Here is a 17,129-nt window from a genome sequence, read left to right on the forward strand (position 1 = left end):
GTGGTAGAGACTAGGGGAAATTTATAAACACTAAGCAAATAACATACTTGTGCCTCTTAAACATTGTTTTACTTTTCATAGTACTTATATCAAATCTCAACTGTACCTCAGCAATCTCTATCCTTTTTGCAAGATCTTCGAGAGAAAGACAGCCCTCCTCAGAAGGCAGGTTTTCCTGTAGACTGTATGATGCTTCATCAGGAGAGAGATCTTGAGGGACATCAGAATCTTCCTCTTCGCATGAAAGAGAATCTTCAGCATCTTTTAAGCATCCTTCCAACAGGCTGTTCAGATAGTCTTCTGTTTCTTTATTGACCCGGGCGTCCTGATCTCCCTGTTCCTCTGGGGCCATACACGCCTCCGACAGCCCTGCACTTAAGTCAGAGACTCCAGCATTCCCACAAAGCACGCTCTCAGAGCCCAGCGAGCCGGCCTGCCGCGGTGGGGGCTTTCCATCCCCACCCGTGAGATCAGGTTGCTGCAGCTCCTTTAATTCGTTGTGCTCGTGTGGGTCTGCGGGCAATGCCTCTGAAGCATCCTCAAGTGGCAACTGGAGTTCTTTTCTTTGAGTCTGTGAATATTTCCCCTTGGAATGCAGCACCGGAGGTATGTGGTCAGAGCCTGGGAAAATCAACGGCTCTATCATCGAATGGCTGGAGGATAACACCGTGAGGTCTTCAGTGGCGCCCTCTAGTTGGGCCCCATCCCGGCAGACCTCGGTCTGAGCCTGCTGCAAGCAGCTCTCATCCTCACAAGCATCCTCCGAAGAGCTTGTCCCAGACCTGCTCCCGGCTGTCTCTGAGGGCTGGGCGTGCAGCTCCCGAGTGGCTTCAGCACTGCAGAGTGGCTCCGCTGTGTGGTCCGTCCCTGCAGCTGCAGGAAGGCTCAGGGGATCTGCCTCGCTGGCCATCTGACGACAGCAGGGATTGTTCCCCAAGGACGCTTCTTTTTGCTGGCTTTCTCTACTTGGCTCCATGCCAGGACAAGTTTCACTCTCTGAAGATGAAGAAAAACAAGCTGTTTTGAGATTTGAAACACTTTGTACAGGAGGGAAGAAAAAGGACATATAAAATAAGCAACATGTACAACACCAGAATATTGTAACTGTTTGCAAGGATATATTATTTAATATATGGGCCTCCAGCTTCCCATTACAATTCAACACGCTTTGGGGCAATTCAATCTTCAAATGTTTACCTTACTATGGCTTTGTAAATATTATTCATACTGACCCACACTGCGTCCTCTGAGAAATTTTTCTTTCTCATTTACACATTATTTTCCTTGGTGTTGACAATAGACTCATTACTTCATTTAAAAAAAAAAACAAAACAACTTACTATGCATCTCTAAACTCTGACAGCTGTATAACTACAACAGAGGTCCCAACAGACAATCTACCAGTTTTAAAACATACCCTTTCCGGCCCTGGAGAGCGTCGGTCTGGCGTGCGGAAGTCCCGGGTTCGATTCCCGGCCAGGGCACACAGGAGAGGCGCCCATCTGCTTCTCCACCCCTCCCCCTCTCCTTCCTCTTTGTCTCTCTCTTCCTCTCCCGCAGCCGAGGCTCCATTGGAGCAAAGATGGCCCGGGCGTTGGGAATGGCTCCTTGGCCTCTGCCCCATCTGGTCATGACAGAGCAACGCCCAGATGGGCAGAGCATCGCCCCCTGGTGGGCGTGCCGGGTGGATCCCGATCAGGCGCATGCGGGAGTCTGTCTGACTGCCTCCCCATTTCCAGCTTCAGAAAAATCCAAAAAAAAAAAACCACACCAAAAAAAACAAACGAACAAACAAAAAACCATACCCTTTCTGAGCCTCAAACCTGGAGCTGCTCCCGAGGACTGGTGTATATATAGTACAGGTGTTTCTCCTAATTTCCCTTCCTGGTGATCCTAGGCATTCCCTTTGGTTCTATGTTGAAAACCTTGTTTTCTGGATCCCAGGCACGTGCCAGGTAAACTTTTTAAAGATCCTTCACATCTGAACATCTTTATTCCTTCACCCCTAAAACTAGGGTAAAGTTTTCTAGGTCAGAAATCACTTTCTCTCACTTTTGAAGGCACTGCTGTCCCGTGTCTTGCTCCCAGGAGAAAGGTCAAGTTTCTCAACCATTCTGAATACCAACCTCGTGTAACCTACATTTTCTTCCCAGAAGATTTAGATTCTTCTTTTCCTTGTATCTTGAAATGAGAAGTTTTTTATTCTTTGTGTTAGGTCCTTGGTGGGGCTTTCAATATGGAAACTCATGACGTTCAAATCTGGGAAATTTTCTTGTATTATTTCTTTGATAATCTGTCCCCTGCCCTTTTCTGTTCTCTCTCTTTAGAATGCTCATTATTAGGATTTTGGCCCCATGGGCTAATCACTAGACCTTATCTGTCCTACTCTTTATCTCTTTGTTTTTGGATCTCTTTGTGTTTGGGACACAGACTCAATGTCAGCCTTCAATTCTTCTAGTTAATTGTTTTTTATTGGCCATCATACATTTTAATTTCCATAAACGTTTCTTTAATTCTCTGACTGTACCTTTTTAAAAACACATCTTATTCTTACCTTCATATATACAATATTTTCTCTAATCTCTGTGATAATATTCATTAATTTACAAAAAGTTTTCATCTGTTCTCTGTATTTTGTTTCCTCTGAGTTTCTTTTGGTTTGTCTATCTGATTGGGTCTCCATCTTTTTTTATTTGAGTTTTTCTTAAACGAGGCAATGAGACAATCTGTGATTAAAGGCAAGCCTTCTCCAAGAATAGTTCTTGGTAGGGGGCAGGGGGCTGGGCCATTCATTGGAGGCCCTTACTATGGTTTCTTGAGGTTTTATCTCCTAGACTAGTTGCTAGTTTCCCAGAGAGGGAAAAAGATCTGGCTGCCACAGTTCTAAATGCTAAGCGCAGAAAGTAGGCTAACGTTCTCACCACTCAGTCCATAAAATTTTCATTGCATCCTTACTGTCTATAATAATACCCCTTCCTTGACTTGTGTCTAAGTCCACAAATCCTGTTTCCTGTTCTCTAAAAAATAAACCTCTTGCTTGGTGGAGAGGGACAGAAAAGTCTCAGGGCTTCTTGAACAGTCTTTCAGCCCAATCGCCTGTTGGCAGTCCAAGCCTACCTCCTGACGTAGAAGTACCCTCTCTACTTCTGATTCCCACACCTTCCAGGCAGGAACCAACATCTTCCCTGCTGACACAGCTTTCGGCTTTCTCTGGTGTGCTAAGCCCATTGCCACCCATCCAGCTGTTTTCCAGCTTCTCTGGCACATGTGCTGCTAGTCCCTTGCCAGTCCTGTCCTTGTGGGTTTCTGCCTTTTAAGAATCCCTTTCTGATGTTCTAATGATGTGCCAGAAAAAAGAGGGATTAAGTGTTTGATCCACTATGTTTAACCGAAAATATTTTCTGAATTTTCTACATGTATTATAATATAAAACTTATTCTCATTAATATTAACATGATATGAGACCAAAGCATTCATGAACACATTTCTGATACTTTCTGAATATCTCATTAGTTAAGCCTGAACAGTTGAGTGGTATCAGGCTTGAAAAAATAAATTTTTAGAATATTTATTTTAGACTAAAAAACATAAACTAAGTCTGAAATGCTGATAATAGTACAAACTAGTATATCTTCTACAGAGGTTAATTCCAAATTTAAAATGTACACCTAGTCATCAGGGGAAAGCGAGTTAAAACCACAATGACATACCATTTCATATCTGCTAAAATGACTAAAATACAATAAAAAACTGACAACATTAAATGTCACCAAGTATGTGGTACAACTGAAATTCTCATATAATGCTGGTGGGGAACAAATGGTACAAGAGTGCCACACTAAAGCACTGTTTGGAAATTTCTTAAAAAGTTAAACGTACCTCCCCTATGACCCAGCTATTTCACCCTCATTTTTTTACCTAGAGAAATAAAACATCATCCACAAAGTAATTCCCTAGAATATTTTTTCATGTTCTCTATTTTTATTGATTTAGTCCATATCTCCTCTCCATGAGATCGCTATTAGTGAGATGTCTGCTTTGGGGAAGTCTTTGATAATCCACACGCCTAACTTAGAAGCATGCTGCACTTAAATAAGAAACCAGAAGACCAGATTCTAGTTGTGAATCAAAGGATCAAGCAAGTGACTGTGTGTGGCGTCTCAGTTTTCCCATCTGTAACACATCTCACAGCAGAGGCCAAGCTACAACTGGTGCCAAGCTAGTCCTGTGCAAGCAACCAGGATTCAGTGTCACATTTAATTAATTGGCCTGTTATAGCTCTCTTCCCAATGTGCATGACACAGAGAGACATTCACACCCAAACTAGGTGGCCATTTTGTGACTTTTTCCCTTCTTAAGATTTTTATGAAGCTCGTTTTGTCTGATTTCCAATACAAAAATGACTAGAACAGAAGAGATGGGAAGGACAGAATGTAAATAGAATTGACCTAAGGCAATTTCCTAAAGTTGCCTCATAAATATAAAGGAAATAATGTAAGATGGGGGGGGGGACTTTATAAAGAGAAAAAGGAGAATTAAATTGCAGGCATCATCATCATCATCATCATTATCATCATTTTATCTCTCAGGCAATTCAGTCAAAACATCTGATGCTGCTTATTAATTTAAAATCAGGGCTCAGGAACATAAATCCTGGGAATATAAACTAGTACTAAAATCATACATCAGAAAACATAAACATCTTAAAATGTATTCATTTATCTTTATTGTCTAAAGTTTTACATTACCAATATAAAAAATAGTTTCTAAAAATCAGTAACTTTTTTTTTTTTTTTAATAATTTTATTTTTTTAATGGGGTGACATCAATAAATCAGGATACATATATTCAAAGATAACAAGTCCAGGTTATCTTGTCGTTCAATTATGTTGCATACCCATCACCCAAAGTCAGATTGTCCTCTGTCACCTTCTATCTTGTTTTCTTTGTGCCCCTCCCCCTCCCCCTTTTCCTCTCCCATTCCCCCCTCCCCCCCGTAACCACCACACTCTTATCAATGTCTCTTAGTTTCACTTTTATGTCCCACCTACGTATGGAATAATGCAGTTCCTGGTTTTCTCTGATTTACTTATTTCGCTTCGTATCATGTTATCAAGATCCCACCATTTTGCTGTAAATGTTCCGATGTCATCATTTCTTATGGCTGAGTAGTATTCCATAGTGTATATGTGCCACATCTTCTTTATCCAGTCATCTATTGATCGGCTTTTTGGTTGTTTCCATGTCCTGGCCACTGTGAACAATGCTGCAATAAACATGGGGCTGCATGTGTCTTTACATATCAATGTTTCTGAGTTTTTGGGGTATATACCCAGTAGAGGGATTGCTGGGTCATAAGGTAGTTCTATTTTCAGTTTTTTGAGGAACCACCATACTTTCTTCCATAATGGTTGTACTACTTTACATTCCCAACAACAGTGTATGAGGGTTCCTTTTTCTCCACAGCCTCTCCAACATTTGCTATTACCTGTCTTGCTAATAATAGCTAATCTAACAGGTGTGAGGTGGTATCTCATTGCCGTTTTGATTTGCATTTCTCTAATAGCTAAAGAAGATGAGCATCTTTTCATATATCTGTTGGCCATTTGTATTTCTTCCTGGGAGAATTGTCTGTTCATATCCTCTTCCCATTTTTTTATTTGATTGTTTGTTTGTTTGTTGTTGAGTTTTATGAGTTCTTTGTATATTTTGGATATTAGGCCCTTATCTGAGCTGTTGTTTGAAAATATCATTTCCCATTTAGTTGGCTTTCTGTTTATTTTGTTATCAGTTTCTCTTGCTGAGCAAAAACTTCTTAGTCTGATGTAGTCCCATTCATTAATTTTTGCCTTCACTTCTCTTGCCTGTGGAGTCAAATTCATAAAATGCTCTTTAAAAGCCAGGTCCATGAGTTGAGTACCTATGTCTTCTTCTATGTACTTAATTGTTTCAGGTCTTATGTTTAAATCTTTGATCCATTTTGAGTTAATTTTTGTAAGGGGGAGAGACTGTAGTCCAGTTTCATTCTTTTGCATGTGGCTTTCCAGTTTTCCCAGCACCATTTATTGAAGAGGCTTTCTTTTCTCCATTGTGTGTTGTTGGCCCCTTTATCAAAAATTATTTGACTATATATATGTGGTTTTATTTCTGGACTTTCTATTCTGTTCCATTGGTCTGAGTGTCTATTTTTCTGCCAATACCATGCTGTTTTGATTGTCGTGGCCCTATAATATAGTTTGAAGTCAGGTATTGTAATGCCCCCAGCTTCATTCTTTTTCTTTAGGATTGCTTTGGCTATTCGGGGTTTTTTATAGTTCCTATAAATCTGATGATTTTTTACTCTATTTCTTTAAAAAACGTCATTGGAAGTTTGATGGGAATTGCATTAAATTTGTATATTGCTTTGGGTAATATAGCCATCTTGATTATATTTATTCTTCCTAGCCAAGAACAAGGTATATTCTTCCATCTCATTATATCTTTTTCGATTTCCCTTAACAATGGTTTATAGTTTTCATTATATAAGTCCTTTACATTCTTTGTTATGTTTATTCCTAAGTATTTTATTTTTTTTGTTGCAATCGTGAAGGGGATTATTCTTTTGAGTTCCTTCTCAGTTGTTTCATTGTTGGCATATAGAAAGGCTATTGACTTCTGTATGTTAATTTTGTATCCTGCGACCTTACTGTATTGGCTTATTGTTTCTAGTAGTCTTTTTGTGGATTCTTTGGGGTTTTCGATGTATAGGATCATATCATCTGCAAAAAGTGATACCTTTACTTCTTCTTTTCCGATATGGATGCCTTTTATTTCTTTGTCTTGTCTGATTGCTCTGGCTAGAACCTCTAGTACCACATTAAATAAGAGTGGAGAGAGTGGACAACCCTGTCTTGTTCCTGATTTAAGGGGGAAAGCCTTCAGTTTAGTGCCATTTAATATGATGTTAGCTGATGGTTTATCATATATGGCCTTTATCATGTTGAGATATTTTCCTTCTATACCCATTTTGTTGAGAGTCTTAAACATAAAATTGTGCTGTATTTTATCAAAAGCCTTTTCTGCATCTATTGATAAAATCATGTGGTTTTTGTTCTTTGTTTTGTTGATATGGTGTATTACGTTAACCGTTTTACGTATGTTGAACCATCCTTGAGATTCTGGGATGAATCCCACTTGATCATGATGTATTATTTTTTTAATATGTTGTTGTATTCGATTTGCTAGTATTTTGTTTAGTATTTTAGCATCTGTATTCATTAGAGGTATTGGTCTGTAGTTTTCTTTTTTTGTGCCATCCTTGCCTGGTTTTGGTATGAGGGTTATGTTGGCCTCATAAAATGTGTTTGGAAGTATTGCTTCTTCTTCAATTTTTTGGAAGACTTTGAGTAAAATAGGAACCAAGTCTTCTTTGAATGTTTGATAAAATTCGCTGGTATAGCCGTCAGGGCCTGGACTTTTATTTTTGGGGAGGTTTTTAATGGTTTTTTCTATTTCTTCTCTACTGATAGGTCTGTTTAGGCTTTCTGCTTCTTCTTGACTCAGTCTAGGAAGGTTGTATTGTTCTAGGAATTTATCCATTTCTTCTAGGTTGTTGAATTTAGTGGCATAAAGTTTTTCATAGTATTCTACAATAATTCTTTGTATATCTACGGTGTCTGTGGTGATTTCTCCTCTTTCATTTGGATTTTGTTTATATGAGTTCTTTCTCTTTTTTCCTTGGTAAGTCTTGCCAAGGGTTTGTCAATTTTGTTGATCTTTTCAAAGAACCAGCTTCTTGTTCTATTAATTTTTTCTCTAGTTTTTCTGTTCTCTAATTCATTTATTTCTGCTCTGATTTTTATTATCTCCTTTCTTCGGCTGGTTTTGGGTTGTCTTTGTTCTTCTTTTGCTAGTTCCTTAAGGTGGGAAGTTAAGTGGTTCACTTGGGCTCTCTCTTGTTTGTTCATATATGCCTGAAGTGATATGAACTTCCCTCTTATCACTGCTTTTGCTGCATCCCATAGATTCTGATATGTCGTATTGTCATTTTCATTAGTCTGTATATATCTTTTGATCTCTGCACTTATTTCTTCTTTGACCCATTCATTTTTTAAAAGTATGTTGTTTAGTTTCCACATTTTTGTCGGATTTTTTTCCTCTTTTTTGCAGTTGAATTCTAGTTTCAAGGCTTTATGATCAGAAAATATGCTTGGTACAACTTCAATTTTTCTGAATTTGCTGATGTTGTTTTTGTGGCCCAACATATGGTCAATTCTTGCGAATGATCCATGTACACTGGAGAAAAATGTATACTCAGCCACTTTGGGATGAAATGTCCTGTAGATGTCTATCATATCCAGGTGCTCTAGTGTTTTGCTTAAGGCCACTATGTCTTTGTTGATTCTTTGTTTGCATGACCGATCTAGAGCCGTCAGCGGTGTATTGAGGTCTCCAAGTATGATTGTGTTTTTGTCAGTTTTTGTTTTAAGATCAATAAGTAGCTGTCTTATATATTTTGGTGCTCCTTGGTTTGGTGCATATATATTAAGAATTGTTATGTCTTCTTGATTCAGTGTCCCCTTAGCCATTATGAAATGGCCATTTTTGTCTCTGAGTACTTTTCCTGTCTTGTAGTCAGCATTATCCGATATGAGTATTGCTACACTTGCTTTTTTTTGGATGTTATTTGCTTGGAGTATTGTTTTCCAGCCTTTCACTTTGAATTTGTTTTTATCCTTGTTACTTAGATGAGTTTCCTGTAGGCAGCATACAGTTGGATTTTCTTTTTTAATCCATTCTGCTACTCTGTGCCTTTTTATTGGTGAGTTTAATCCGTTTACATTTAGTGTAATTATTGATACTTGTGAGTTCCCTATTGCCATTTTATATCTTGCTTTCTGTTAGTTTTGTGTCTTGTTTGATCCTTCTCTTTCGTTTTGCTATCTTTTGTTTTTATTTGGTTGTATTCCATACATCTTTCCTCTGTTGCTATCTTTTTTATCTCATGTGCTTCTGTGGTGGTTTTTTCAATGGTGGTTACCTTTGAGTAATGAAAAGGGTCCCTACCCTGTTCATTGTAGCGAACTATTTTGTGAGTACTTTTGCACTCCATCGTCCTTTGCTACTGTTAATCTCCATCTTCTCCCCCTCTTTCTTTTTGTTGTTGTCACAGTTTAAATTTGGTTTTATTGTGTTCTTCTTGGAGCTTTTACTTGTGGCTCTTTTTTTTTTTTTTTATCTAAAATCAGTAACTTTTGACATAAGACACAAAGTAGTACAAAATATATCATAAATACTTTAGAAATATATATGCAAATTACAGTATACCATATGTGAGTCAACATAAAAGGGAAGAAATCAACTGCTATGGATAAATAATCAAGATATAGAGCTTTAGATAGATAACAGAACCCATTCTGGTCAAGTCCATATAATAATTGTTGGCTTTTAAACAGAAAAGAATTCCTGAACACACCAAAACCAATTCTATCTCAGAGCACTTTTGTACACTCTTGTCAGACTGTGTTAGATACATACTGCTGAAAACATGGAAATAACTTTATGTTTTTATAAGAAGTTAGATTTTATAATTTCTATGACTAGATATCTAAAAATAGTTACATAATATAAAAAAACATATCGCTTTGCTATTTGTCTAGGAAAAGTGTGTGCAAAAAAAAAGAGTAAATACAGAATTTCAGAGGTAACACTAGTAAATACTGTAAGAGGCAGCATCTCTCACAGTCCTCTCTATCTTCAAACATACCCGGCTCTTTGGCTGCTGCTCCACTCTCCTTTGGGTCTTCAGACACTAACAGCTGCTTAAAGCATTTCCTTCCCAGGGACTTTTCTACAGCTGCTATCTAAAAGGTAAACATATACACACAAAATTAACCACTTTTGGGGAAACTACTGCATTGTTAGAAAGGTAAAAATAATTCAAGAAAGGTTTATTTTCTAAAAGAGTTCTGATTATAGACATAAGACAGAACATTTCTTCTGTAAATATTTTCAAAATACCAATTCCTTACCTTAGGTTTGGATAAAAGAGGACTGTAGAAAAAAAAAGAGAGAAAAAAAAGAATTAGAAAAATTACAGCAGTGATGTGCTTCTAAGCAAATGTCACTGAAATGGCTGTTACAAAAAAAATCACAGCTTCTCAGGATTCTAATATTAGCACAGAACACTCCACTGCTGAAACATTAACGCCGGCTCACACAGTTCAAAGGGCAGCGGTATCACATGTGAATCTCTTCAGAAAGCTAATTACTAATGAAAGCTCCCAAATAAACTACAAATGCTAAAATCCAGAAAAAAGAAGAATGACCCTCTTTTGCTAATAGTGTATATAAAGAGTATTTCACATCTATGTATTTTTTAATTTTTGGTTTGTCATTATAATCTATAATAGATTATGGTAGAAGATAATTTTATTAGCATTATCCATGGAAACAGATTAAAAAAAGTTATTTTTAATGATATTTTAGGGAATACCCAATTTAACAGAATGTATATATTCACCAAGTGGCATGCACAAAAATGTTCACAGCCATTTTATTCACAATATTCAGAAACCAGAAACAATCCAAATGTCTATCAAGAATAGAATGAATAAATTAATTGCTACACAGTCATATAATGAATGCACACAGGAATAAAACAGAACAAATTACTATTGTACACAATAACACATTACACTGCAGACATAATAATGAGCAAAAGACGCTAAATACACTGCTCACAAAAATTAGGATATTTTTAGTCACTTCATATTCATTTTTGAAATATCCCCTAATTTTTGTGAGCAGTGTACAATATACAGTACATTCTGTGTAATTACATTTATATGAAATTACAGAACAGACAAATGTATTGGTATAGAACTCAGAAAGTGGTTGCTTTGGGGGGCTGGGTACTGACTTGGTACCTGCATGACAGCACTTTCTGAGGGGCAGGAATGTTCTGTGTCTCGGTGAGAGTCGTAGTTACACGGATACATACGTCTACGTAAACATTCATCAAGCTTGTTCACTTTAATGTACAGATTAACTTGAAAAAAAATTTTTTTTTGTATTTTTCTGAAGTTGGAAACGGGGAGGCAGTCAGACAGACTCCCGCATGCGCCCGACCGGGATCCACCCAGCATGCCCACCAGGGGGCGATGCTCTGCCCATCTGGGGCGTTGCTCTGTTGCAATCAGGGCCATTCTAGCGCCTGAGGCAGAGGCCATGGAGCCATCCTCAGCGCTGGGGCCAACTTTGCTCCAATGGAGCCTTGGCTGCAGGAAGGGAAGAGAGAGACAGAGAGGAAGGAGAGGTGGAGGGGTGGCGAAGCAGATGGGTGCTTCTCCTGTGTGCCCTGGCCAGGAATTGAACCCGGGACTCCTGCACGCCAGGCTGACGCTCTACCACTGAGCCAACCAGCCAGGGCTCGGAAATATATTTTTTTTTTTGTATTTTTCTGAAGCTGGAAATGGGGATAGGCAGTCAGACAGACTCCCGCATGTGCCCGACCGGGATCCACCCGGCACGCCCACCAGGGGCTACGCTCTGCCCACCAGGGGGCGATGCTCTGCCCCTCCGGGGCGTCGCTCTGCCGCGACCAGAGCCACTCTAGCGCCTGGGGCAGAGGCCAAGGAGCCATCCCCAGCGCCCGGGCCATCTTTGCTCCAATGGAGCCTCGGCTGTGGGAGGGGAAGAGAGGGACAGAGAGGAAGGAGGGGGGGTGGAGAAGCAAATGGGTGCTTCTCGTATGTGCCCTGGCCGGGAATCGAACCCAGGTCCCCCGCACGCCAGGCCGACGCTCTACCGCTGAGCCAACCGGCCAGGGCCTCGGAAATATTTTTTATGGTACAAATTTAAGAGTAATAATTTGGGGTCATTACCCAAATTTAAAGCATAAAATGCCATGCTCAGATTAAGTTCAATAAATACATGCTTTTTTAAATAATAAAAATTGTAACATATTAAAAAATTATTACTTCCATGGGAAGGACAGGGAAAGTGTATACACAGACTATTTAGAAAGTAAATAATCTCTTTTACCTATTTTTAAAAATTCCATTATTTTAAAACGCTATAAAGTTGAAACTTAACATATTTAACTGGCTAAGAAGTTAGGCTATAATGCAAAATCCCTCCAAATACTGTTTCAAAGGTTCTAAATGACTAACACAAGGAAACTGTTTCGTGAGAGTTAAGTAAGTTATCACTTCTGAATCTAGAATCATTCTTCAAACACTGGTCTCAGATCCCAAAGCAATTTTCTATCTGCTGCATGAGCTAAGCAACAGTTACTTCTGTTTCTTAAATTACTAATAGAGTTTTAACAGATCTTTGTGATTCCGAGTAAAAAGGAGAAAGAATTATCAACAGAATAGATTTTCAGCCTTTGCACTGAGGACTCCATATTAGTTTTACATCCCAATCTGCACCAGTTTAATCATTATCACGCTCCTCACCTTCATAATTCTAAGTCTGCAACTATGGATTAAAACCATATTTAAGTGCGATATTATTACTATTATTAAGATTTAAAGATCTAACTCTTTGATAACAAATCAAGGAATTTAAAATTATCTGGTAAACATAATTTTCCTTCTGCAGTATTTTGGTTAAATATTGTACTGTATTTGCTTTCCATTATTAGACTACTCTTTATAATGTGTTTACTATAATATAGAAACATTGACAAAGAACTATAATAAAAAGTCCTATATACAATTTTTTTTCATCTGAATTGCCCAATCTCTTAACCAGAGATCAAAATTAGAAGCTATATTTAAAATTTTCTAATTAAAAGATACTTTGGGCCCTGGCCGGTTGGCTCAGCGGTAGAGCGTCGGCCTAGCGTGCGGAGGACCCGGGTTCGATTCCCGGCCAGGGCACACAGGAGAAGCGCCCATTTGCTTCTCCACCCCTCCGCCGCGCTTTCCTCTCTGTCTCTCTCGTCCCCTCCCGCAGCCAAGGCTCCATTGGAGCAAAGATGGCCCGGGCGCTGGGGATGGCTCTGTGGCCTCTGCCCCAGGCGCTAGAGTGGCTCTGGTCGCAACATGGCGACGCCCAGGATGGGCAGAGCATCGCCCCCTGGTGGGCAGAGCGTCGCCCCTGGTGGGCGTGCCGGGTGGATCCCGGTCGGGCGCATGCGGGAGTCTGTCTGACTGTCTCTTCCTGTTTCCAGCTTCAGAAAAAAAAAAAAAAAAAAAAAAAAAAAGATACTTTGAACCTATGCAATGTTGACCTTTAACTGAGATCAGTGTAAGAAACAGATAAAAGCTGAGAAAGGAACCTAATCATTTTATTTTATCTGGTTTAATTTCTCCACTGAAAACAGTAACAAAACAAAGAAATGAATCTTGTATCTCATATTCAATGCTACAATTCAACGTTCTTCAAGATTCTAGATCAAGCTCATTCTAAGCAAACATGGAAATACTTACTCTTGATGCGTTGTGCAAAATTTAGTAAGCTGCTCGAAATCTTCACCCTTCAATTCCTTTTCTGAATTCCTCAGAGACGTAACTGTATGTGGTTGTACAGTTTTCCATTTCGTTTCTAAATTTAAAATATTTGTTAGTCACTGACTATTACAAGTCACAATTTGGAGGCAAAAAATAGTTAAGTGACACCACTGATAAAGATTAGCACACTGAATTATCTTCTTAAATAACCCAAAAGTTAACACAGTTAGAAATACCTCAGTGATTACTTATCAATATAAGTAAATATCATCTCAGAGACCAAATTAGTCAGTAAAGTATGCAATGGGATCAAAAGAAACGAAATAAGTTGCATGAGTTCTCTTTTTGGCATTGATATGAAGAACAAAATACAAAGAGAAGCTTTCTCACAATGACAAAGCCTTGCAGTAAAAATGGTACTTTCTTTGCAACATTAACTTGACTATAGAAACATTTATTTCTTGACTCAACAAAACCCAGTGGAATATGTTAACTTTCTAGATAGCAACTTGTTAGATGACTGGTAATTCCACATTCTCTGTTAGTCTGTACTCACCCCATTGTTCTTGAATGGCAGAAAGATTTGCGAGCAATTGCTCATGATACAATCGTTCAAGCTGGATGAATTTCATTGCTTTCTCATCTGAATAGAAAACTTGAGGAAAACAGATATCCAGACTATTAACATTGAGTCCCACAGGTAAAGAACAATGTCCTATATAAATTAAGAAAATCTAGAGCTGACTAAAATTGAGAGAACTCTAAATATTTTAAAATTTAAACAATTCTTAAGGTTTCTTGGTTTTGCACTAGGTACATTTTAATGTACATATTATGTAATAGCAACGGGTTCTATTTTACAAGCACACAGTTGAAACTAAATGAAAACTATAGTGCTCAAGGAGTGCCTGCTTGGTAATATATCTCTAGCAGTCCATTAAACATAACTGGAACCTGACCAGGCAGTGGCACAGTGGATAGAGCGTCGAATTGGATGTGGAGGACCCAGGTTCGAGACCCCAAGGTCGCCGGCTTGAGCGCAGGCTCATCTGGTTTGAGCAAGGCTCACCAGCTTGAGCCCAATCTCGCTGGCTTGAGCAAGGGGTCACTCGGTCTGCTGTAGTCCCCCCCCCCCTTCAAGGCACATATGAGAAATCAATCAATGAACAACTAAGGAACCGCAACGAAGAATTGATGTTTCTCATCTCCCTCCCTTCCTGTCTGTCTGTCCCTATCTGTCCCTCTCTGTCTATGACACACACACACAAGTAATTTTATTAAAAAAAGAAACATAATTGGAAATAGGACCCATACAAAATCCTGGAATCTAAGTGTTTCCCTTTTTTTCTCTCTAAATTACTTTCTGTCAAGGAACCGAACCATTAACCTCTTATCAATCTGTTTCTGATTTCAACTCAACTTGATCCTTTATTTTTCACTGAATGCTTTTCCCACAAAGCCAAAGGGCTACATGCCTAAACAAGGACAGAGCCAAATATTATATGGGTCTTTTGTAAAAATTTAGTTAACTTGCCATAGCGATTTTCATCATTACGTGATTCTACACTTTTGTAGGTTTTCTCATAAACTGCCGCTATCTCCATCTGTCACACATTTAGCATCCATGAGCTTGTGATCAATTGCCCAACTGTCTACCTTCCTTTGGGCCATGTTCTAAACGTTGACCCAGAAAGAAAAAAGAGAAACACTCACTGTTTAGTTTTTTGTCATTCCCAAGATCACTCAGAGGTTTAGTTCTCTCTCTCAGCTGTAGTCTTAAAGATATGCCAGGGATCACAAAATAGGCCAGGGAGAAGCAGGGACAATCCACAGTGTTTCTCACTTGACCAAACATAAAAACTCCCTGAAAATTCTGCTAAAACACAGAGTCATGGGTCTGATCTCCAGAAGTTCTGATTGTAAGGCCCATGAGCTTGCATTTCTAAGAAGCTCCCAGAGATGTTGATGCTGGTTCATCCCTGCCTCACGGCATACTCTGTTAGTTTAAAAAAAAAAAAAAGCGTTCTAGCTTGGTTTCCACCAGAACTGGATTTTCTACATACTTTGTAATAAACTTCCATTTTCTGAACTTGTCACCAGCTTATTTGATAGAGTTCTGGGTGATAACTGCTTATCCCTCAATCTGCTCAGAGGTGTGATGCAAGTTAATAAGGTTAGGAGGGAAAAACATCACACAGATAAACAAAAACAGAGATTTATGATACTTCCTTTCTAGAGAGCATGCATTGAACCATCCCTCAAAAAGAAGAGTAATTTTTAAAAAGGGAAACTGAGACTGACCAGGCAGTGGTGCAGTGGATACAGCGTCAGCCTTGGAGGCTGAGGACCCAGGTTCGAAACCCCGAGGTCACCAGCTTGAGCATGGGATCATAGCCATGAGTTCTAGGTCACTGGCTTGAGCAAGGGGTCACTGGCTCAGCTGGAGCCCCCCAGTCAAGGCACATGTGAAAAAGCAATCAATGAACAACTAAGGTGCTACAATGAAGAATTGATGCTTCTCATCTCTCTCCCTACCTGTCTGTTCCTGTCTGACCCTCTTTCTGTCTCACAAGTAAATAAATAAATAGGGACACTAAAAAACTGAGGCAAGAATCATACCTATATAAAGTTAACATACAGTCTCACTTAGAACATTGTTTATTAAAAGTGAAAAAGTCAACCTTCCCCTTGTAGACATATGGAAGACCATTGTGAGATCTACTATGTTCAAAGTGCTTTGACAGGTTCTACCATGTGAGCATTAGTTGACTTAATACTGCTTTATTCTAAAGGAAGAAAATCCAATGAATTTTTGTTATATTTTTCAGCAATGTGTTCTCCCCTCCTAAACACACAAATATTTAGATTCTGGTAAAACTAGGGCTCATTTATTAAAGGCCAAATTTGGTTAGTTCTAGAGAATTTTCTGGAGTGACAGAAATTCCCTACATCTTGCTTTCTGAGGTGATTACATTGATGTATGCAACTGTTAAAAGCCATTGAAAATGACAGGTCTATACACTTTATTGTATGTAAATCTCATTTAAAAAATCGACAGTTTTCTAAGGGGTCTATGAATTTCTTCCTGTAATTAAGAAAAGGATACAGTCCTCCTCCTGGAAATAGGACTCTGCTATCTGTGAAAAATAAACAACAAACAAGAAATTAAATTAAAATTTGGATGAAAAGCCAAATTTGGAAATAGACCTTGAAACTCTAAAAGTCTTTAATATCAAACTAAGAAAACTATTTAGCTACATTTACCAGTTCAGAGGATCTGACTGTGGGCACAGGACACACTGTACCAAAGTAAACAGAAACATTTTTTGGTTTTTATACATTATTCTTCCTTTTCTATTTCAAGTCAAAGCAAACTTCATTGATTCATTAGAGTTGAGAAGTAAGAACTCTAAGAATGAGGAAAATACTAGATAGAGGCTTAAAAAGATGTAACACAAGTAAGTGAGTGACTTTGTTTTTTGTCAGTTAAAAAGTTGACATGTCACACAATACATGAGACCTTACAACCCCATTTATTTCATTTCTATTACACAAACTACCTCACAGGACACTGACTTTTGGTTCTGTTAATATTACAGAGAAGCTGGGCCACGTGCTAAGAGTTGAGCAATGATGTTTGAAATCTATACAAAGTGCTGCCCAGTATAAAGGGCACTGGATGGAGGGTCC

The 17,129-nt window shown here is 38.7% G+C and overlaps 1 protein-coding gene across 2 annotated transcripts in view; it reads right to left on the reverse strand.

Annotated features, from left to right (window-relative positions):
• CNST (consortin, connexin sorting protein) overlaps positions 1 to 17,129 on the reverse strand; it is an 89,371-nt gene that overhangs the window by 19,972 nt on the left and 52,270 nt on the right. For both annotated transcript variants that reach the window (XM_066381670.1, XM_066381679.1), the window contains exons 4-9: positions 16,546 to 16,576; positions 13,996 to 14,082; positions 13,419 to 13,533; positions 10,011 to 10,032; positions 9,746 to 9,842; positions 107 to 996 (exon numbers count right to left, since the gene is read on the reverse strand). In XM_066381670.1, coding sequence (XP_066237767.1) covers positions 107 to 996; positions 9,746 to 9,842; positions 10,011 to 10,032; positions 13,419 to 13,533; positions 13,996 to 14,082; positions 16,546 to 16,576 — 1,242 coding nt within the window. The remainder of the gene's footprint in view (positions 1 to 106; positions 997 to 9,745; positions 9,843 to 10,010; positions 10,033 to 13,418; positions 13,534 to 13,995; positions 14,083 to 16,545; positions 16,577 to 17,129) is intronic.

Source organism: Saccopteryx leptura, chromosome 1, assembly GCF_036850995.1.
Source record: "Saccopteryx leptura isolate mSacLep1 chromosome 1, mSacLep1_pri_phased_curated, whole genome shotgun sequence".
Classification (NCBI taxonomy): Eukaryota; Metazoa; Chordata; class Mammalia; order Chiroptera; family Emballonuridae; genus Saccopteryx; species Saccopteryx leptura.